The sequence below is a fragment of the Phyllopteryx taeniolatus genome, chromosome 18, assembly GCF_024500385.1.
Source record: "Phyllopteryx taeniolatus isolate TA_2022b chromosome 18, UOR_Ptae_1.2, whole genome shotgun sequence".
NCBI lineage: Eukaryota > Metazoa > Chordata > Actinopteri > Syngnathiformes > Syngnathidae > Phyllopteryx > Phyllopteryx taeniolatus.
Window position 1 is genome coordinate 11,211,837 of NC_084519.1, and position 24,707 is coordinate 11,236,543.

At 41.4% G+C, this 24,707-nt stretch overlaps 1 protein-coding gene across 7 annotated transcripts in view; it reads right to left on the reverse strand.

Annotated features, from left to right (window-relative positions):
- Positions 1–24,707, reverse strand: part of gphnb (gephyrin b) — an 84,810-nt gene that overhangs the window by 19,171 nt on the left and 40,932 nt on the right. For 6 of the 7 annotated variants that reach the window (XR_009785442.1, XM_061753991.1, XM_061753993.1 and 3 more), the window contains exons 4-9: positions 24,599–24,691; positions 20,838–20,932; positions 20,172–20,238; positions 16,213–16,485; positions 14,871–15,005; positions 2,423–2,464 (exon numbers count right to left, since the gene is read on the reverse strand). Coding sequence is in view for 6 of the 7 variants with exons in the window: in XM_061753991.1 (XP_061609975.1) it covers positions 2,423–2,464; positions 14,871–15,005; positions 16,213–16,485; positions 20,172–20,238; positions 20,838–20,932; positions 24,599–24,691 (705 nt within the window). In the remaining variant the exon portion in view is untranslated. The remainder of the gene's footprint in view (positions 1–2,422; positions 2,465–14,870; positions 15,006–16,212; positions 16,486–20,171; positions 20,239–20,837; positions 20,933–24,598; positions 24,692–24,707) is intronic. The other variant, XM_061753996.1, reaches the window with a different exon arrangement.

A 24,707-nucleotide genomic window follows, 5' to 3' on the forward strand; every position in this document is an offset into this window, starting at 1 on the left:
CACACTCAAAGTTGTAAAATTCAGAATTTGACCAAAATGCTCCGGAAAAATACGCCTCTAGAGTCCCACAAATTTGAGAGAGCGAGTTCAAACCGACGCTTTGCATGATATCAAACAAGACCTCAGGTCAGTCAGCGACAAAGGCTTAACTCTGTTTTCTTATTTTATTTTTTGGGGGAACAAGTAGCAGCCTCAACAAAGGTTAACTTTTTAACAGAAGAGGAATAATAATATACACTCAAATCTATGTGAAGGAGACTGATATTTAAAGCAGAAAAGACCATTGTCACCATATGTGCTGTCCATCCATCCATCCATTTTCCAAACTGCTTATCCTCACTCGGGTCGCGGATATGTGCTGTCATTTCGAAATAAACTTTCAGTGGAGTGTGTTTTATTGTAGCTATAATAGCTATGGTACCAGTGGATAGCTCATGTTTACATTGGTAGTCAATTAAAAATGCTTATATAGTCATAAAAGGTTTGACGACGGCGACCCTGCAATGGATTATTTCTATTTTGACCATTTCCAGATCTGAACAAATTGGGGGTCAACCAGCATGCTGGAATGAATTGTGTTCGACCTCAGAGGAATTGCTGAATTGGAATTCTGTACCATGATAGCTACACGCCACAACCCAAATCCCAAACAGGTTTTAAATCATAGTGAAATTGCATTTTATGAATGGTATATTGCTGGTTTTGGAGTGCACTGCTGTATAACATAATAGAGTGCACAACATTTTATGCAATGTTCTGCTTAACCGCAATGTAAGCAATTTTTCTGTGTTTTTGTTCATTAAATCAATTTTGCCATTATCAACCATTATTCATAGCTGAACACATAGTGCCTGTGATAGCAAAGTAATTAAATTCTAAACTCGGTTGGATCCAAAGTCTCCTTATCGCGCGACAACAGAAAATCAATGCATTGTGATACTATATTGGACAAGTGTTTTGTCACAGGAGTGCCTTTATCAGCTACGGATCACAATCACCAGGCCTCAGGCCAGAGTCATACGCACTGACGAGCTGCTAAACACTTCCGGCACTGGCACCGAGCTGCTCTTTGGCTTTGAGAGAGCGGAGTGTGCACACGTGAGAAAGTCGCTTTGTTCAAGCAATAGTCAACATTCAAACATCATTTAACTTCATTCCCGAGGTTCGAGATGTGCTGTGGATGGATGTACAGGCAGCCCTCGGTTTATGACGGAGTTTGGTTCCTGTGGCGGCGACGTAACCCGAATTTGTACGCGCTGATGTATGCTAACCATTGGCAAGCGGTAAGGGCCAGCAAAGCCTTCTCCAAACACAATCAGAAGTACTGATCTACATTTTCAATTCTAACATTTTGTTCCATGAAATTGTAATAATTTATTCCCAACAGTCTAGTCTTTTCATTTTGTAATGTGTCCCTTGGCTGCACTGCTTTCAGTATATGTATGTTGGGTTTTTATTATTCAATCAGATTTCAGCCTCTACGTGCTGCCATGTCAATCTAATCTGCTCAGGGCCTTCAGAATCCGTAGTGCTGGCCAATGTAATTTTGACTATTAGCAATGCGAATTTTTCCTTAACCAATCAGATTTCAAATTTGCCTCAGAGGACCAGGTAGCTGGCCCAAAATAACATCAGCCTTTTTCCAACCTCTGATTGGTTGGCCAGAGCAAGCCAATTTCAACTTGCAAATCATGTCTGTAGTCATCTGCACACATTAATACTCTACATTTAATAATCACAATTTCTGATAAGTACAGTATAATTTATTTAATTTACATTTAATATTTTTTTCATGTTGTTGCACTCTGAACTGTTCCAGATGATGTACGTGGCACAGTTGCGTGCCGTTATTTTGCGTTTTTTATTTTTTTGGTAGAGTTTGATGATTTCTGTAATTCTGACGTGATAGTGGGGTATTCGGAGGTGGATTTCGTCGGGTAATTCCCCAGTGAAGGCCTAGGTACCAATATGTACTGCCCGCCATTTAACAATCAAATGAAAAAGAATAAATATGACGCTAACTGAGTGTGTCTTCTTGTGCCACGTGATCATGTATTCTCCTGCCGCTGCACGAACCAATTTTTTTTAGCGCCGCTTGTAACCTTGAAATTTTGCACATCAGGACCATCATAAACCAAGGACCCACTGAATGTTTAGTTGGAAGCTGTGAAAGGGCGGAGAACAAGGCAAGTTAGTTTGTACCAGAAAGAGGCCAGAAGGAGATTTAATATTGTCTCCACACAAAAACAAAAGAGGTACAGTCACACTTATGGAAAGTCAACAAACAAGCAGGACAGCACACACAGTTGAGGACTGAAGGAGAGGGGGGAAAAAAACTCATGCCAGGCAGATGTGATCTTGGAGAAGGAGATTAGAGATGATGAAGCCCCGTAACGATGCATCCGAACACATGCAGGAGTACCTCAGCAATGCTTAGGGTAGATGAACAGGAGGGGAGCCGCGCCTGGTGCGACACAAAAAAAAAAGGAGGGGGAGAAGAGAAAGAGGGTTAACGGACCCAAAGGCGGGTTTAGCAGGTGGGGACAGAGGTAGACAGAGACTGACGTGTACAGTGAGGAGCGCCAACCTCCCCCCGTCTTTCAGGAGGGATAATCGGTCTCTGTGTGACTGTCTCAGATGGGCCAAGGCAGCCAAGTGTGCGACAGACTGGACAGGACAGGAAAAGAGATAGGATAGAGGGGGTCAGGTCAGGACAGCAGGTAGGAGCGGAACGGGGGTCTCACGCCCAACATGTTTTGCATCCAATTCCCACCATGTCTCATGTGCAATTAAAGCCGCACAATAAACCTGAACAAAACCTTTACTTGTAAACTTTATCTATGAAAATTTCCACTGATGTCCACTTCTATGCTTAGACTGGACTCTCAGTTGCAACCTGCCGGTGACACTTGGCGACACGAAGTTCGGGGGCCACTTCCTGTTTGAAGCCACTCAATTGATCAGTTGTTAGGTGTTGTTTTGGTCTTGTGATGTCAGAATGGGAACAGCATGATGAAGAGGACCGTTTAAATACCAATTCTATTTGAACCAGGAACTGCATTTGTCGATTCATGGATCAGACACCTGTTGTGAATTTTGACATTCAGCTTCTTGCTGTTGGAGGACAGCAAGTTGTACTGAAACGCTGAACAGTTGGAAGGTCAAATTAAGTTCACTGGTAAAGGTTGAGTGCCCTTCAGGTTCAACTTGAAATTTCACCCGCAAGCTGAATGTCCCTAACATTTTGTGAGTAGTTGATGTACTAATGTTACTTAAAATCACTGAAATAATTATCAAGCCCTCTATTGGGATATATAGCCACCCTGGATCACACACGTTAGCGTGTCTGTAATATTGGCGGACCAGCCAGGAAGCTCTAGCGTTGGTGCTAATGTTACCATTCAGAGTTGTTTGCTGTGCTTGGGCAAACCTGACGATGAGGCATTTTTTATTTAAAACACAAACTTATAAAATTCACTATGTTGGCTTCAAGTTTCAAATCACCATCGTAGTAAATGTTCACGGCTTTAGTGGAGCCTTAATTTCAATTAAATACATGCATAAATAATTACATATAATTAGTAAAGAAAAGAAACAAGTAATACATATAAATATATAATTCAAACTACAATAAGTATAATAGATAATGATATTTGTGTAGAAATTTGTGGGAATGCTGAAGAACTGATGCGGAACTTAAATGCTGGAAAGAATCGAGTCGTTGAATGTGAGACTTGTAGTTGGAATGGTTTCACTCATGGAGGGGGAGGTAGGTAAAGACGTAGAATAAAATATGTTTTCATTTGGGAATTTACTTGTTAAATATGCAATTAGAGGAAACTTGTAATTTTTGGAATGTGAAGAATAGTAGCCTGGACGTTGATGATAATATTAGACGTTTGAATGGTGTGAATACGTGATAGTATGTCCAAGTCAAATGGCTTACAAAAATGAGGAACTTTTTTGATGAATGCCACTTGAATTGAAACTTGAATGTTTTTTTTCCCCCCCAAGGAAGTTTTGGAATTGTGGTAAAACTGGGAATTTTTGGAATGTGAAAAATAGTAGCCTGGACGTTGATGATAATATTAGACGTTTGAATGGTTTGAATAGGACAAGTGAAAGGACGAGTGAAAGGACAGAAAAGTGGGCGAAATAATAAAAATAAAGAATTTTGGTACAAAATAATGTGTGTGACGCTCTTCAGCCTTCACACAATTCGGTTCCAAAAATTATTCTATAAATCATGTGAGTCTATGCACATTCTATGTCTCTATCTTGGTAAACCAGAGATTTAGAATCATCATTTTACTTCATCTATTCATGATAGAGAAAATGTGCCAAGTTTGTTCTAAAAAAACAAAAAACAAAACCAACAACATACCGCTCTGTAGTATAAATATTGCTGGACAGCTCACACGCCTATCACCATTTAGTGACAGATTGTACGTTCATGACAGGTGCTAAGTGACATTTAATTAAAAAAATAAATAAATAAAAAGGCTTCTGCAAGGCATCTGCTAGTCTCATAAACCACCTTCTTCAAAACCTGACATAATCTTGGCACATACAAAAGAAAATACCACATCTACTTCCAGCAAAATAATAGCTGCCGCAGACGGCAAACTCATTTTGAATTATTACGAAAGCAATGAGTTAAAACCAACGCTTTCATTATGACAGTCGCATTTTAGATTATATAACAAATTACTTTAATAAAATGGTGCTGTCAAGGAGATAAGAATCGCTCTCCCCCAAATTAAAATGCTGTGAATTGTCAAGTTGTCCCCGTCAAGCTCAGATAAAATGACACTGGCGGAAAATCATCAGGAAGTCGTTAACCTAACTACACAAAAAAACAGAAAAATCTGGATAAACATCTAGCAAATGTGTGTGGATTTACCACATGCTTCATTTAAATGTTCTCTTCCCGCAAACCACCACAAATTAAAAATCCCCTCTTGGCACAGCTCACACCACAAGATAATCTATCAGTGTCATCGCACATAATCAGACTGTTGGTGACGTTGGTCGCAGAGGTGGAAACTTTATGCTGCACTGTTGCTGGGCTTCAGAAATGGAAAAGCGACATGTTGAATTGTTTTTATACATATAGTCACAATACAAATGGCACAATAGAACATTACAAGAAGACTTGCCAAGAAATTGCCACTGCCATGGAGTTGTCTGACAAGCAGATAGCTTCTTTTTCTAAGAGACTACTACTATCTGGACACATTCAATACATTTGATAATCAGCATCTCTGGCGAGTATGATGTACTTTGTTTAAATATTTGATGTTTTTGTTATTTTACATGGCACAGTTGCGTGCTGTTATATTGCTTTTGTATAGTCTTGATGGTTTCTATAATTGCAACGTGATAATGGCGGTATTAAGAAGTGGATTAAGTTGGGTAAAACCCCACCGAAGGCCCAGGTGCCAAATGCACGGCTAGCACTGCTACTGTGACTACTACGACGACTATGACAACTACTACTAGTACTACTACTACTACTACGATCGATGATAACCCTTGACCAAACCACTTCGACTACGACGGCTAAAACTTCGACAACTACTTATTCTTTACATTCCTGGCAGTCGGGATGCCCTGTGGCACATGCCTGCCTCTCACAGCTCAGTCCAGGTTCTATGTAAGGTTAATTTCAAACACCAGACTTTTGGTTTGGTGTACTGTTTTGGTTGTCTCGAGTACACCATATATTATAAGAACAGAAAGAACACGTAGTATTTTTTTTTAAATTGTCACATAGAGTCTTTTAATATTTAAAAAATCTGTCCTTTTAAAGAAAAGAATACCTCTCGCCTTTGTACTTTCATGGCAGAGGTACAGTAAATACAGCAGTTGTAGGTAAGCCAAGCAAACCAAGAACCAAAGCTGACGAGGCACAAGTGCTTTATCCTCCAGCACCTTGATTCATCACGGGTCTCCCATGGCTGTCTCCACGTCCCAACGTATTAGAGGGAAGTTAGAAAATAGAAATTAATGAGCTCCTGAGCGACTTTGCCAGCGTTGGCGGAGAGTGGGAGCGAACACAGCACATTTGACAGGCTCGCCGGTCTCACCCCACTTGCCATCACAGACCACATGGCCAATGAGCACCCTCCGTCCAGCTGGTCAGACGCTCTCATACGGTCCTCTTTCATTTCCTGTCTATCCCTCCAGCGCCTCATTCTTTTCCTTTTTCACCACTCACTATTCATACTTCCTCCCATTCTCTCTCTCCAACCTGCCTCGCGGGTTTGGGTTCAGCTGCTACAGCGTGAGTAACATCGCACAGACACATGCAAAGCTAACACACACGTGCACGGTCACCGTCTATTTATAAAGATGCAATTACATCAAAAACACTCTGACATTTACAAGTACATAAAATATCTGTTTACTTTTGTAAGAAAACACAAAGTCACTGAAGTGCACAGTTATGAATGAGGACACAGTTATTTGCACTTGAAGCCCAAAGCAACTTGACCCCAATGGTCTTTCTCGTATGAGCCAGACAAGGGAAGGAGCACACAAAAAGCCTGATTCTTCTTTTTCCCTTCAAATTAACAATATTTTAAGAGAAAAACATCCTGCTGCAACTAACATTTCCTAAAAATGATACTGGAATGATTCCTTTTATATAAAGCTGCAGATTTGACAAGTAACAAATAAGCGCTTCACTTTGACATTTTCTGTGCAGAGATGAAAAATGAAATCTAGAGACAGAAAAATATCCTTTGTTAATTTTCATTTGGACAGTATTTAAATGTTATTGGCTTAAAAAAGGAGAAAACACAGCCCACCAATTTCACCAACCATTTCCTCAATAATGTTATTGAGAGATTTATTTTCCACTTGAATGAATAGTTAGTCATGGTGCTAGGTGATAATAGTAATGCTAAAACTATTTTAATTACACTTTACATTGTGTCCCATGTTTTTTTTCCTACTATTTCAATACCTGTATCTGCATACCCAATGCTCTAAATGTATAAATGATTAGAACACTCGAGGTCTGTGAGTCTCAATTCGTGGGGTCAGGATCCAAAATGGACACAGCGAGTACATTATTTAATGCGCATCCAATGTTGGACTGATCATTTTCTTCATCAACCAATTCAACCAACATAAAACATCACTTTAACTAAAAATTGGCCTGGCTATGAATAATTGTGAACTTAACTGGATATACTATATGATGTATATATTTCCACTCCCAAGTTATCATTATTTCCCTAAATAAAATGCATTTTTCCGTTTCAAGAACACCAAAAAATCCACAGGAGAAGAGCAGAACTGTGTAAAATCATCAGGTTATACAAGTAGCATCACGTCAGCTTTGTAATGCCCCCGCAAATATGCTCGTTTGCTTGCTTGCCAAATAGGTCATATTCATATTCATATATTACGACCACATTGGCCTCATGGCAAGACAGGTGACAAATGCCAGGAAACGCCAACAGCTTGCCAAGAAATAGTCCCATGTGTTATGTTCTCTATAATCTGAATAAAGAATAAATATTATTTGCAAGCTATGAATATGACCTCAGCATAAACGGACGCAGAGAGAATGAGATGCATGAACAAGCTCGAATGGATCGATGTTAAACACAACCTGCGTGTGTAAAAGCATTGATAAAGCTCATATTGAGGAAGGTGTCACTGCATCTCTCTGTCACTTTCCCCTGCAACATCAATATTACCTTGCTTGTCAACTGATTCAAGCAATCATGGACCCTACACGTGCCGCTTTGACACTTTTTTTTTAAAGCTATATTGGGGGTGATCAGCTTAATGATGAGCATAAGGAACCCAAAAACAGCTTATCCCATGACAAAAAAAACACACACAACAAATGGATGCCCACACTACAACAGAAAAAGTCACTATAGTAAGAGATTTCAGTATTATATTTTACACCATTTCAAACTACAATTGTGATAACTACTACTGTTAAATGTAGCACTTGCGTCTCTGGAACGCCTTCCGACCCATAAAGTGTGTTTATTTCTTAAAATGTCGCTAATTTACATATCCGTAACTGCCCCCCACAGCATTTCTGACATGGCCATGACATGATAAGATAGGCTGGGTGAAGATCCACTTTAAAGTGACAGCCACTGGGGCTATGTCGTCTGAAGGCCTATCATGCAGAAAAGCCTACATTCGCCACAGGTGCGATGCCCCGGCAATCATGTCAAAGCAAGTAGGTAAGCAGAGCTGCGCTGGGTTTTCTTGTATTCACAGGTTAGCATTGGAATCTGATGACCAGAAAATTGAATGTTATCGCTCCTTATTTGGCTCTACCAAAAAACAATTCCTGCTATTGGTAGAAAAAAGGTTCAGTGCTCTGTTTCATATTCATCATTTGATTTTTGTAATTTTGTCACATTGGTGACTTACAGCTAATGCTCGACAAAATGATCTTTGCTTCAAAAATAATGTCAACTGTATGACAATACTGACAAACACTCACATACATTTTTTTTTCCCACGTGAAAAACCTCGGGAGAGTGAGGTAGAAATTGACCGACTGACAGATTAGGTGTCAGGGTGTTGACCACTCCTGCTCTGTATCTATTGACTCTTTTGTAATTAAAGGCTATATAAATGAAGTTGACTCGATGAACCATCCATCCATCTATTTTCTATATCGTTTGTCCTCATTAGCGATGCGGGTGAGCTGGAGCCTATCCCAACCGACTGTGGGCGAGAGCTGATGTACACCCTGGAATGGACATCTATTGACAATTTAGTCTCCAATTAATGTAACATGCTTCTTGGTTCCCAAACTCCGTACTAGCCGTGACGCTGATGCATGAAACTCTTGACAGCGAGACACGCACTGTGCTGCCCAGCAACACAAATCAGTAGAGCTGCATAAGAAAGACGGAAAAATAAAGATCATCATCATCATCCTGCAGCCGGTTTGGTCCACAGTTACATTACTCAATCTGCTTCCTCTGACTCAGGCCCTGCAAACATCAACCCCCCGCCACTTTAGGGCATCATCATTAGCATCATCACAACACAAATTTGTATTTAAATTTGGTTTACCAAGCAAACTATGTACATGCAATGCACTCAGCATCGTGCGTACTTGGGTAATAGTTCAAAATCCATCACTACTTGCACATGCAACACAAACTCGACTGCACATATCTGCATACTTAAAAAAACAACAACTTGTAAACCGTCTCCATGCTATGCAGCATGATAAACACCACTTACCATCTTCTGCCTGGAGTCGAGACAGAATGAGCTCGGCGGTGGCACACACGCACCAGGAGGACGCGCGCATGCTTTACAGCAAGAGGGCGAGTGCGCATGGCCGAGCGAGGGGGGGGTATGGAGAGAGAGAGAGCGACAGCAGGAGTGCTGGAGGGGAAGCGACGGCGCACAAAAGGGCGAAAAAGCTACGACAGAAAATCAGAGCGGTTCTAGCTGCGCATGAGTGGTCTCGTGTCTGTACAGTACATGAGGGACGGATGTGGCTTTGTTTCATTTTCCTTCATGATGTGAGGTGACTAATACACTGAGAGGTGAGCTAGTTGACTCATCACAGACAGACCAAACCTCCGTCTGCATTACTTCCATCTTTGTTCCCATCACTCTCCCCTGGATTACCTCCTTCCTTCCCTCGTCCTCACTACGTCGTTAACTCTCGACCACGTTCTCTCCTTCTTTTTTCTTCCCATCTCGTAAATCCTCTCCAACTCCAGCAGGCCAGGAGACAAGCGAGCCGCTTTACGGGCCCAGGAAAACAACACTAACACGCGCACTAGTTCGTCTACCTTGTTCACCACACAAACACAACACAGAGACAGCCAAAGAGATCAATACTGTCAGGACAAAAACAAACGTGACATTACTTCAGCACAAACACACAAGCATCTAACAGCTGCCATTTCCGTTTCAAAAGGGGGATAAACCTTCAAGGTGACGACACAAAAAAATTAAAATTCAAATAAAGATGGATCCCTTAAATCAGGGGTGGGGAACCGATCAAGGACCACCTATCAAGCATTTGATCTAACCCTTCATGTAATTGTAAAAACAAATAAGTGGAAGTGTTGTAAAAAAACTCAAAACATTTAACCCAGGTTTTTTTACTACTTATGAAATTGCAAGGCGTAAACCTCAGGTTAATTAAAACTTCTCACATCATGAAAACTGTTATTATGTGAACAGTGTTGCACTATTTGGGTGTCATTTTTTTAACTGCAATTGCGGTGTTCCGCCGACACGCTGGCACTGTGTCAGAAACATTTGTAAGCCACTCTTAAAACCGTCCGCGAAGAACAGAAGAGCCGCTAATATCCGATGCATGAATGTTCAGAATGGTACCGCTTCTGCCTTAATCTGAGACAGAAAAAAATGTGATTTAACCTACAAATTGTCAAAATATTTACCATAATAAGAAACCTGCATCATCTATCCAACCATCAATCCATTTCCTACTGCCTCCGTTCAGGATCGCAGGGCATTACAACCTCAGTGACTTATTGGATCATATTTTTTCATAAATGAATCATGGCAAAAATCGAAAAGTTTTAGCCTTAAATGACACCCAAACTTTGTGCTATCACTCCCAAGTCCGTCCCATGTGCATGCTCAGTAAACTTCATTTTATGCAAAAGGGAATGTATTGTAAATAGACAGAAAGCACACCCTTTGAAGCTACTACTAATTTGATCAGCAGCCAGTCCAGGGTGTACCCCGCTAAATTTGAGTAAAGACAATTATGTTCCTGGAACTGGACAATTTTTTTTAATGTAATATTTTGCTGAAGATTTTTTGCTTAAAAAAAAAAAAAATCCACTTTTTTTTGTACTGTATCTCCTCACAAAACACACACACACAAACCCACATGCTTGGTCCACAAAGCAGTAACCTGCAACGTGCTGTTAAATTCCCAGAATCCTTTGAACACTTGAATTCTTGTCAATCAATTTAATTTTCTTCCATAATTACAGTTTCAAATACTCATAAAAGAAGAAAACTGATTGCTTCCTAGAATTAAAAGACATTGGGAAAACATTTTTAATGGCTGGTATACAAATGCTTGCCCAACCATCAGGCGTGAAATTTAACAACCAAATCCTGCAAATTTTTTGTTATCGGCCTATTTCTGAAAATGTACTCTATCTAAAACAGTATCATGTATAACCAAATTGTGTCTGTGAGCAATACGCTCTGAATTTTGCCAAATTGAGACATTACACATCAGCTAATTTACATAATAACCGCCCCCGCACTGAGTTTCTCCAGGAATGATTGAGATGTTAGGTTGTTGACGTGGGGGGTGTTTTCTGCACGGATCCAAAAAACGAATTCATGAGGTGAAATTTGTCGACTTGATGATGAAATGCTGCCTCCACATATGAAAATGCAATCATATCTTTATGGGCACTCGCTTTATCGAAGCGGGATGGATATGGTTAGATTAACTAGTGGTATCTTCGCGCAAGCGCCATTCATTTACAGTCTGGACGCGAACCAGTGACCATCTATTCCGGTGGGATTCTCAGAGTTTCTAGAAGTCTTCGATAAAACCTTGTGGTCGCTAGCTTTTTGGAAAGGAAAGTTGCTGGAGGTGTTGGAAATTTTGGCAAGTTTGTAATAACAATGAAGTCCAACAAAAAGGCAAATCAAGGTATGTGGTTATGTGATTCATGTCAAAACAATCTACATTCATTGCAATATGATGCTTTAGCACGGAATAAACCTATGCAGGTAAATAGAGGTTTAACGCCAATACCAAACATTTATGCAATCAGTTTATAGTTTGCAATAGTTTGCAATCAGGTGAGCATGATGCCCTCGCTCGTCCGCTGACTGTGACCAGAATGGAAATAAATTGTCAAGGAAGGTCACACAAGTGACGAGGGCAGAATTGCACCAGTGCACTGAGTGCACTGAGTGCACTCAGTGCACAGTGACTCACTTGCTGTATTAAGGCAGAAAAGGGAGGAACTCATTTCCATAGGCCTTAATCTCAGTTCTGAGGCCAAACATGAAGTCATTAATAATTATAAACAACTGGTCCTGCGTCACAGTTCTGAGGACCGGGGTTCAAATCCCGGCCCTGCCTGTGCAGAGTTTGCATGTTCTCCCTGTGCCTGCGTGGGTTTTCTCCAGGCACTCCGATTTCCTCCCACATCCCATAAACATGCATGGTGGGTTGATTGAAGACTGTGAATGTGTGCGCGACTGGTTCTTTGTTTGTATGTGCCCTGCGATTGGCTTCATGGCGTACCCCGCCTCCCGAGCGAAGTTAGCCGGGATAGACTCCAGTACGCCCGCAACCCTGGTGAGGATAAAGCGGTACAGAAAATGGATGGATAGATGCATTAAAGTTGAATTCTCAGCTCAAATGTGAGCATTGATCAAAAGGCCAAGAGGCGTGTGTCATTATTCTTTTACACTGACATCAATATTTACTAAGTACAACTACTACTGAAAGCTGTCTTTCCCCACAGCATGGAGGAATTCTCTTATAAAAATTTGAAAGATACATTTACAGAAGCGGTTAGTTAGTGTGTTGTCTATTCGTTTACAAGTTATGCTTAAGGCGCTTAGCGGGAAGGTCACCTAAATGAAGAAAAAAGGACTATGAGTTCATTCGATCCAACACTGATAAAAAGACAAAACAAAATGTCCAACACTCTAAGCAGTTTTGTAAATTTGGACCAAAGTCCTCATCCAAATATCACACTAGAGACCCTGAAACTGACTCACGATATGAATGACTTTTAAAATGTTTATGTCCTACCCATAGCATCGTCATGCCGCCGACCATCCTGAGTCCGAGCCATCTCTACCCATATGCTTCATTAATCCAAACTCACTATTACGTAACTGTTCTAAATGCTAACAAGAGTGGAAGGGCACAACCACCATCCGTCCTCCGACAAAGAAAACGGTTTTACATGAATGGGTGTAAAGCTGCTGTGCTTGTAATCCTCCATGTTTTTTGTTAGCATACATTTGTGCTTGCGGGTATGCGTGTGTATCTGTGATCGTTGAAAATGCACACATGCACACACAGACAATCTTTACGCACACAGTTACATGACAAATACAAAACGCAGCAGTATTGCACTTGTTCCCGAGCCTGACCCTGGTTTTAGAACTTTGTGTATTGGCAATGTAGCACAAGGCCTGGAGTTGCCAAGACCGTCTCGTCTTGAAGAACCCATGTACAGAACAAAAAAAAAAAAATAATAATAATAATAAGACAGCTCAAGGTGGCACACCAAATGCATCAGTGAACAACGAGGATACTTGTGTCTCTGGGGACATTTTGCACACACTGTAAGCAGCAGCAGCTTGCAATGTGGAAATTTTCAACGAACATATGTCAAGCTTGTTGCGGTGATTAAAAAGAAAGAAAAAACCCAAACAAATAAGCTGGGAGCTATATTTGCAAAAGCCTTTTAGCTGTCTGTTGTCAAGCAAGCACCGTCACACGCATGGCCACACACAAATACACGGACGCACGCTATGTCAGAAGCCGAGTTGGGCCATGTCCCCCGTGACAGCAGCTCCTGTATGAGTGTGCTCATTGTGTTTTCCTGTTCTCCTGGCATTCAATAAATGGCTGAAAAGTGCATAGACTGTGGCTGTCCTTTCCTAACTCCAATGACATTACAGAATGTAGGTATACACTAAATAAAACATAACAAAAATCACTATGAACAATACATTTCTGCACTGCAGTGGGGATTTCCACGAGGATGGCTCAGACACATTGCACAAACACCCCTATAGTCAATTCCTTTAAATGCACACCATCCTTTTTCCATCAGTAAAAATCAGTGGGTGTAACTGTAATTATCTCAGTTCTTAGATGATAGAGATATTGTTCATACACGGAAATTAAAGAGTTACTGCAAATGCAGAGCCCAGTTAAACACCCAACGGAAAACCTGCGGACAGATTTGAAGCGCTGAGTTTCTGTATTACATAATCTACTCCTCACTTGACGCCATCTGAACCAAAAGTGGTTATTTTTGTCTCTGATCGGACGAGCCAAAAGTCACAAAAAGAACAACAGTAACAATGTCAACATCAGACCATGGGACATGATTCAAGTAAACCATCTTCTTAAGGAAAGAAAATGGAATTTAGACATTTTCACTTAGGGGTGCACTCACTTTTGTTGCCAGCGGTTTAGATATTTATGGCTGTGTTGAATTATCTTGTGGGGACATTAAATTTACACCCTTATAAAAATTGTACACTGACTACTTTATATTATAGAAAAGTGCTATCCAATGAAAGATATCAAGAAAGTGCTTACAAAAATGTGAGGGGTGCACTCACTTTTGTTAGACAGACTGCTTGCTGTTAACCACTCCCAACTGTGGAAACAGAGAAACAGATCCCTCTCCTAGCTGCCTTCTGTCGCACGACCCACACACCCTCACTCTACTAACATTCCGTTCCTATGGTAACCCCCACTTCCATTCCCACGGCACCTGCCTGCTGTCCGGCAGACACATGGCGGCGTGACACTGACACATGAGGTGAAAAAGAGAGAAACAAGGACAGAGAGTGAGAAAGAGGGAATGCCCATCGGCTGTTTCTTTCTTTTTTTTTTTTTTTTATCCTGTAGGAGAAATCTGTTATCATGTCAACATCTTGTTTTCATTAGGAAGCTCATTACTGTATATGATTCAAAATGTTATTTGACTTATCAACGATCAATTTCTAACATGTTGAGATGCATGTTGTAATGACAAGTGTACTTGTTTTACATGTAGTTTGGGCATGGTAACTTGTGATGAACACCCTCTAACATGGCTGTAAGTGTGTGAGAGTGCAGTCCGTGTGTGTGTGTGTGTGTGTTTACATACTTTGGGAGTGGGACAGGACGCGGTAGAGAGCCGCGAGGTGGCCTGTGCCCGGGGCGACTCCGAGGGAGTGGTGCTGAGAGAGGCCGTGTCCCTGGGCAACACCTGCACACCCCGCGAAATAATGGAGTCTGGGATCTGAGATCACACACACACACACACATGCACACACATATTATATATACTGATGGTGAAAATTCTTTAGGAAAGACTTAGCATACTGTATTTCCGCCAATAGTAGTCATCCTGCTAATAGACAACATGCCCCAATTAGGAACAAATAAACTCCTTCCTCAAATAGACGCATTCTTGGCATTGTGCTCGCATTTCTCCATAATAATCCTTTTTGAAATGTTATTTTCCATCTCAATTACACTTGACAAATAAAACTTGCCCTCTAACAGACACTTCTCGCCCTTCGCAGTTGACAAAATGAACACCCCTGGCCACCAGTTGGAGAAATACAACAAATGAAACATACATTAATTTCCCCACAATGTTAGATGTCAAACTTGTAGACTCACAAGACTTCAACAAATGACAAAAAAGACAAAATATTGATGTAGCTGTATGGAGGGGGTGACGGAGTCTTACCATCCATCCATTAGTGACTGGAAATTGAGGTGGAATGTTTGCCTGACAAAAGAGCCCTAAAGCAAGTTCTGCAACAGGGTGGGGTTATGGAAATGGAGAGATACTGTATGTTACGTGTCTTATGTGTGGACAAAAAACAAAAAGCATGCAAACACACACACACACACACACACACACAATGTATGACGCTGACACAGGGCTACATGATGACTTCATGTTGACAGATTTGCTGTTTTTAATGTTTGTGGAATCCAAACTGCCTTTGAAGGTGGCTAGTGAAGTGACTTGCTGTCTTTAAATTGAAACAGTGAAGTTCATCAAAGTTTGATAATGCATGTAATTAAATTATACCTACACACATATACCCTTTTACGGTTAGTATTTTTTTTATTTAAAACATCCATTATGTATGATGGGACAAATCTCAAATCAGCAGTTTAATATTCAGTTCCAAAATATGTGTGACTTATTTTGAGGTTGCACACTTGGAAGCACTTAAAAAATGTTACATTATTTTTCGAGAATAAAATCTGTAATAATAAAAACAAAATTCCATTTAGTCTCGTGAATAATAAAACAAATATTTTTATATTATACTGTTAAAATAGGTCACTTTTTGTATAATATTGTACAAAACCTTACAATTCTCCATTCCTTGAAATGCTTGCTTGTCAAAAATACAGTGCGAATGGCAAATGGAAACACAAAATATCACAGCCAGAATCCAACATCTTGCTGCCCGTATTTGTACCTTGGCAGCAATGGATGCTGCGGTGATGTGGGAGGAGGAGCTGTCCTCCGTGGATGCCACGCCGCTGTCCTTCTTCTCTTCGTCCTCATCCTCGCACTGCACGCCCTTGTCCTCCGTCTGACGCCGTGGCGAACTGTTGGGCAGCGGGGAGAGAGGCTGTGGCGGCGACGGCAGGTCTTCCAGCTCATCCGCCGCCTCCTTAACCTTCACCACGGCGTCGCGCAGGAGGTCGATGGCGTGCGGCAGCGCCGGCAGGATGAACTGGAAGCATTCCTGTCATGGACACCACAAGGAAGTTGTACAGTGGATCCCCGTTTTATAGCGCTTCATTTTTCGCACACGTCTATGGCATTTCGCTTTATATGTTAGCATAAAGGTAGCAGTCTTTATGACAACGCTGTATGGTTTGGAGGTACATTTTGGTGCATCCATCCATCCATTTTCTGAGCCGCTTCTCCTCACTAGGGTCGCGGGCGTGCTGGAGCCTATCCCAGCTGTCATCGGGCAGGAGGCGGGGTACACCCTGAACTGGTTGCCAGCCAATCGCAGGGCACATAGGAACAAACAACCATTCGCACTCACAGTCATGCCTACGGGCAATTTAGAGTCTCCAATTCATGCATGTTTTTGGGATGTGGGAGGAAACCGGAGTACCCGGAGAAAACCCACGCAGGCACGGGGAGAACATGCAAACGCCACACAGGCGGGGCCGGGGATTGAACCCGGGTCCTCAGAACTGTGAGGCTGACGCTCTAACCAGTCGGTCACCGTGCCGCGTGCTTCAACATACAACGTTTATTTCTCTTTTGTTCTATGAGTCAGTTGTATAGTAAACTTCAACTGTGACAAATAAACAGCTTGAAGTTAGCAAGTTTTCCCATATTTTCCCATATGGTTTCTCTATATCGCACATTTTCACTTGTTGCAAGGAGGTCTGGATATGCATGGACGGGGGTTGACTGTAGTTCACGAAAATTAGAGCATACCGGATGTATTGTTAGGTGGGTAGGCACGTAGCATATCCAGCTTACCTCTCCTATTATGTTCATTTCTAAGACACCAATTCATGTTTCCGGGTAATTTGGACCCGGAGTGCATTTAATCATCCAAAGATGTCAGAAAGGAAACATTTCCAACAAATGTTTCATGATTAATTCCATTACTAACCATTTCAGTCAATATTTAGTGCATTGCCAGATCATGGTTAAAGGAGGATAGTTAGTTTGTTCTTCATTTCGAAATGCATGTTCAAATTTATCTAATGTACAAATACGTAAAATGACACATTTCTATTGCATATGTTGATATGAAGCACTGAAACTATGTAGAGGAAGTTTCATACCGGCAATGGTGGCTAAAGTACGGAAACTGCACTTAAGTAGAAGTACTGATTCAAGTCTTTCAGTCAAAGTAAAAATAAATAAAAATGCAGACTCTAAAATGTACTTAAGTATAAAGGTGCAAAGTAAAAAAATATTTTTACTATCAATTATCTGAAAATTCTATTTAATAACTTGACACAAAGAAGAAAAATGCATATGCTGGGTGTAAATACTTCAGTAAAATGTAGATACCTAAATAGAAAATCTATCTAAAATCTTTTCCTTTGCTTTCTGGTCTCTCACTCTTTAGTATGTCAGTGTGCCTTTGGCTCCTCCGCTATGCTAAACGACACAAGACAAGAGCTAATGTGTGAAATTATTTATCTTCTTGGATATTTTAAGCACTGAAAAGATACATTATTAATCAAGCCAAAGCTTTACTGTATCTACACCACTTGCAAAATGGTCTTCCACAACATCATTTTACAGCATAGTCTTATTAGCAGTCATGATGAATGTAACCTTGATTTAAATGTGCTGCTGTCTGAACATTTGTGCAAAAAGAATGAAGGTGTCCTGTCTGGAGTGAAGCAAAAGGAGTACAGACAGTGTCAAAAGCAGGAGATGTTCCTCCTCTCACATTTTGTGTTTTTACGGCATGCTGAGGTGTCTTGTGAGTACCTCTGTTTTGTCCTGGAGGTGAGCAACTGTCAAGAACACTAAAGAGCAGAATCCCTAGATATTGCGCCAGTGAACTAAATTCTGGGCTGAAGCAACGATTTTTGTCCTATTTCCTATTCAGTTATGGTGCACATAACCAATTGTATCTTTCCAGGCATCATGAAATATGTAGGGATGATGATGCCGTTGAAAAATACCTTATACTGTTTTGTTATTCTGAGATGGCAGGTAAGGGGAAAGCGTGACAACCTTCAATATCTTAAGTGAACCCCTGATAGAGTATATCGCAATTCATTATTTGCGCCGGTGCCATATAGCAGATTTTTAAGTGATTGTTTTTATGGATTATTTACTGTATACAAGCAAGTCCGAATGTCCGAGTTACTTGCCTTCAGTGTATGACCACGCTGTGTCACAACATGCCGGACAGCACTGAGATCGACTAGAAGAAATGCAGCGTAATTAAGAGCAAGAAGAAGCGGCACAGAGGGGCCCCAACTAATCTCTGTCATTGTTCCCAAAGAGCAAAGCAAACATATGCCTATTAATGTTGTTGTATGTCCATGTGTGTTAAAGTAGCAGTTGTGTTACGGTGTATAATTACCAGAGGTGGGCGTAAGTAGCAAGTAAGTCTCAAGTCTTAACCTTCAAGTTTCAAGCAAGTCCCACGTGACATTACTGTGGCAAAAATAAAGCAAGTTGAGTCCCCACTAGGGGCTTGCACGACTGAAGACTTTTAAATACTAATGTGATGGTAGGTTAATTGACAACTCTAAATTGCCCGTAAGTGTGCACGTGAGTGCAAATGGTTGTTTGTTTGTATGAGCCCTGCGATTGGCTGGCAACCAGTTCAGGGTGTACCCCGCCCCCTGCCCGTTGATAGCTGGGTAGGGCTCCAGAATGCCCGCGACCCTAGTGAGGAGAAGCGGCCTCAGAAAATGGATGTATGGTTACTAATGTGATGTAAGTCGAGTCGACGTCGATTAGTGGCTGATTGAGGTTTTTTTCAGTACAGTATTTTAATAAAGAAAATCACAAGAGGAAGGAAAGCGCTGCAATAATCTATACACACCAAGAATGGACAACTCAAACACAGAATTTCAGTACAATGAGATTGATGCCCCAAAATAAAAAAAACATAGTTAGCCGTCACTGATGTGCTTGGCTTCGTCTGGCTAGACCTCTGTTTTCAATTTGAAAGCTGATCAGCGTAATGAAACCTTGCCGTGTACTGCTTGCGTTGTTAACTTTTAAGATGATGAAGGAGACGCTAATATGGCAGCACATGAGAGGGGGAGGGGTTGTGAGTCATTGATTAACAGCAATAGTAAAAATTGATTGGGAGGTGTGCGTGTGTGTGTGTGCGTGCGTGAGCACGCGTGTGCAATGAGACGCAAACAGATGGTGTGGTCAGCACAGTGGAGAGGGAGATGGATGGAGGAAAAAATAAAGACGAGTGGGCGGAAAACAGGCTCTTACACATACACGCATCAGAGACATCACAAGCAAAATACGAGCCCACACGTGCTGTGATCTATGCCTTTGTAGATAACAGTCAATGAATCAGTCCAGTGCACACGCAAGGACACACACTCACACGCGCTCTTCAAATCCATATGAAGTTACTGACTCGAGCGGGGTACGCACATACCGACAATCGGGCTGAATTTGAGCATTAAGACCCCCCTTCCGATCAAAGTCAGCAGATGGGTCAATTAACCGACGCCTGTAAAGGATTATCTTGCCGATTATCCTGTGGTACGGTGTGTAAGAGTGATTTTACTTCGGTTGGGGCCGACAATCGTAAATGCAATAAATATTTCTGTGAATGGTCAACACTGAGTTTGTCTGAGCTTCAGACTTTGCAATTGCGAGCCGAATTGGACCGCTAGCCAATTAGGAAGCTCGCTGAAGCATGCACTGCTGGAGGATACAAATAGAGGCAACCAATCCTACCTGGGAGCCTTTCTTGCTTCCTGGTAAATTAATGATGAGGGTCTTCCCTCGGATTCCGCACACAGGTCTGCAAACACACAAACATACAGGCCAAATATGAGCAAAAAGGAATGTAAGAAGCACAGACCTCCAACTGGCATACAAAATTTCAGTTGCAGACACGCACATTCAGTGGACTCTGGTGATTTCGCAGGGGATAGGGACCAGGCCGGACTGTGAATAGCAACCAATAAGCATTTTTGGAGTTGGTTCCCCTCCAAAAGAGAAAAACAAAAAAGAAAACCCAAACCAAAAATTGTAATAAATAAATAAAACATCCGCAGACAGGTGAATCCACAGGTGCCAAACTGTGAGTATGCTGTACTGCTCTTATAGGTAAAATAGCTAATTTTAAACATTTTACAGAACTTCTAATTACTGAAATACTGCTAAATACTGTACAACATGGGGAATAAAATGACTTTTATTATAATTATGATTAATATTACTACTACTACTACGACATCAGGCGTGGCTTCTTACCAAAGTGTAAGGCGTGCTTGCTAGGAAGAACACCTATAATCTAGGTTGGAAGGTGCCCACAAACAGACCCATGCTGATGCAAACATAATTGCCTTGGCAAAAGTACAGTAGTAATAAAGAAAGTCAGCCAAATGCCTGTCTGACCTGGAGAGCATGCCTAGTGGTGTGACGTTGAGAGATCCCATCAACATCGCCAGCGACATGCCTGGAGCCTCACGCTCAATCACCTCCTTTGTGGCCTGGAGAAATGATATGAGTATAGATGGATCATCATTTAGCACACTGTGAGTCTAAGTTCATCCCAAGTCTGCTAAGAACTAAGCACAAAACCAAGCCGCTGTGAGTTTAATTTACCAGCCGTCACAAATATGCACAATGGAATGTCAGAAGTGGTCCAATTCCGAGCTGAAGCAACATTTAATGGAAAACCAATTTGCCTCAAAAGTAAGACAGAATTAGGATATTGAACAGCCATCATGGTTGTCAGCAAATCCTGTGAGAGTTCAGTTCTGGTACCACCACATAAGTTTTGGCCATGAGGTTGATGATAACCGTACACCCATCTATTTTCTGCAGCACTTCAGCACCTCATTCGGGCCGCGGGTGAGCTGGAGCCTCTCCCAGCTGAATTTGGGTATGAGAAGCGTGCACATTGGACTGCTTGTAAACATTTGAAATGCCAGAAACCAAAATAATTTTCATCAATGTAATTTTGGAGCTTTTGAACGATCTAAGGGCTTGGAACCAGTCACAAGAAGGGGCTCATGCCATATCACCTATGACAAAACTCCTTTCAACTGTAAACTTCTTTTTCTTCCTTGGTGCTGGCCTCTCCCAGATCCGTTTCTCGGGTGTGCTGTCCCAAGTTTTTTAAGCGCAATGTTACTCAGGATGGGCATACACTGTATATCGAATTCCCATGCAAAGTTTTTTTTTTCTTTTTTTTTTCTATTATATATTTGTTTGCCTCTTCCACTTTCATCCATCATTCCATCATTTCAAACTTCATTTTGGGCTTGCGGTGCGTCCAGTATCAGACATACTTAATGCGCAAATCCTCTTTTAAATACAACGGTTTGCACCACTTTTATATCGGCGCAATCTTTGTGCAACACGCTCAGTCACCAACAGAGCGCAATTTGTTAGAGTGAACACAATTTAGCGCCTGCTATTTGGGATTTATAGAGATGTCTAAAATTGTAGCTCAAACTTGTGACCTTCAAAAGTGGATTTCACAATTCCACATCATCCACTGTCAACTGTCTCGAGACGAAAAATATTTGCATGACCTCCCCATTTTCATCTCTCATTCACAATCAAGATTGATTAAATCTTTAAACTCAATCTGGGCATGTGCACGTACCTTGACCGGCCTATAATTAAACAACTTAATGAGACCTCAGGTCTGTTACTGTAGGATCTTCTGCACATCTTCCTCACAGATCTGAGGTTCGCTGCTTGAATCTTGGTTGTGGCATTTGTATTTTGCCCCCGTACTCCAAAAACATATTTCTTGGGTTAACTGTAGACTCTAAATTGTCCATAGGTGTGAATGTTGAGTCTAAATGGTTGTCTGTCGATAAGTATGTGCCCTGCGACACCTCTCGCCCAAAGTCAACTTGGATAGGCGCTCGCTCAGAGTGACTCTAAGGAGGAGAAGCAGTATTGAAAATAGATGGGTGGATGGATTTAAAAACGATAACCGGTTCGGATATGTTTATTTCCAGCACCTTTAAGATAAATGTCAAAGAAACAAGGAGGTCCTGTAAGTTTTTTTGTTATCAATCAAGGCCTAATAAAGTCACGTGGTGCGTCGTAAACCCTTGGATGAAGAGCCTCGATGAAGAGACGTGTTCGTCGACAGCGTACAGGGTTAAATCAGATAGAAGGTATTATCAGTTCCTCTACTCCCCTCTTCCTTCTTGCCATCCTTCCAGGAAGATTGCTGCTGTCTAACGGGATTGATGAGGGCCAGTGATACTGCTGAAGCTCAGCTACTGCCAAATTATGTGTGCGGGCGTAAGTGTGTGTGTTTGTGTGCGAGTGAGTGAAATCAAGGATATTGTAAGAGTTAGCAGAGCATTGTGCAAGGTGCTGCAGTTTTGGTTAGCAACAGAGTCCACAGGTGAACAATGGCATCTATAAACTGATGATAAGAGTTTTTTTTTCTGTTGGGAAAAAGTCTATTACTCTCGTCATCTTGTCATGTGTATCTCGCCAGCGAGTGTGTGTTGCAGTCGGCTGCTTACTTCTATTGGCGGAAGCAGAGCCCAGAATGTTGGGGGGGGGGGGGGGGGGGGGGGGGGGGGGAGCGCGCGCCCGTGAAGACGATAAAAGCATTAACTAATGGTGGCAGCAGTTGATACAGTACATTGTCTATATGGGGCAAATTGACACATTACCATCGTGTATATATTGTGTGTATTTTGAAAAAAGAAATGCTATGTAACTCCATAAGAGTGCCAAACCAAACATGTATAAATTATCATCTTTAACCTGAATGAGAGCACAGACCTCCACCAAGGTTGAACAATTCTATTTTGGATCAGAGCAAAACTAAACTGTCTGAAGTTTGATATTAAGAGTCATGTATTATTCATAGAGAAATAAAAGAAGACATTTTTGAAAAAATACGCTGGTCCCATTTTTTTAATGCTGATGACGAACAAACAAACGCAATCTCCTAAGCAGAAGACAAATACAAAAAATGCTCGACACACATACTGACACCTGCCAGCCATTATCTCTTAATTGCTTACAAGATCCCACATTAAGAAAAAAAAAAAAAAAGAGAATCAGTAAGGATTTGACTTCAGCCTCTTTATTTCCCACAAGACTGTGGGGCTAATTACACTGTATGTTAATCATTGTTCACACAGACACACACGCACACACACACATTTGTGTCAGCAAAATGCTAAAAAGACAAAAGCTTCGAGACATTTGTCTGTCTTTGCTTGTTTGAAACAAAAGCGGAATGTTTTTTTAGTGGAGTTGTCTACAAACACCCATTTAAAGTTGCACAGAATTTGCATGCATGATGACATCACGTGAGACTTCAGTGCACCTCACAAGAGTTCAGCTGCGCCAGCATCAAACGATTAACTTTGTGTTTTGCTTAAACTTTGGTTACAACTTTTGGTGGCTTTTTTTCCTAGATAGCCAAGGACTGGGATTTACATCACGTGAGGGGACTCACATTTGAATTTTTTATCAAAAGAATGTTTTATTTTGTTCTTTTATCAGGAACAGTGGTTAACTTAATTTTACACGTGTGACAATTTAGATTGTTAAAAAGTGAGATGCATGACATGACTGAACCTTACGTAATGGTTTCAGCATTTTTGTTAAGTATTAGAGAAGAAAAGACATGCACAGATAAACACAATGAAGTCGTTTTGGGTTGTGTCAGTTTAACTCTGTTTATCCTCATTTGGGTCGCGGGTGAGCCGGAACCTATCCCAGCTGACTTTGAGCGAGAGGACGGGTACACCCTGGGCTGGTTACCAGCCAATCACGTGACACATAGAGATAAACAACCATTTATTCATACCATTTAGAGTCTTGAATGAACCAATTGTTTTTGGAATGTGGGAAGAAGTTGGAGTACCCAGAGAAATTTTAACACAGAACCTCAGAACTGTGAGGCAGTTGTCCTAACCCCTAGGTCACCATGCTGCCACACAATAATTTTCCATCCATCTGTTTTCCGTACTGCTTGTCGTCATTAGGGTTAGTGTCGCCTGCGTCCTATATCAACCGATTTTGGGCAAGAGGCTTGATTTTAAGCCCAACAAATCAATGGTGTACCAGCATCTCAGGAAGAGATTGTGTGTGAGTTCAGAGGTTCCACTGTATTTTAAACGACATAATCTCCCCTCTAATGACAAAAAAAGTGAACCCACCTCCGGTGTGACGTCTCTTGGAGCAAAGCCGGTACCTCCGGTGGTTAAAATGAGGTTAAGCTCCTTTTCGTCGCACCAGTCCATCAGAGTCTCCTGTTAATATGCCAGC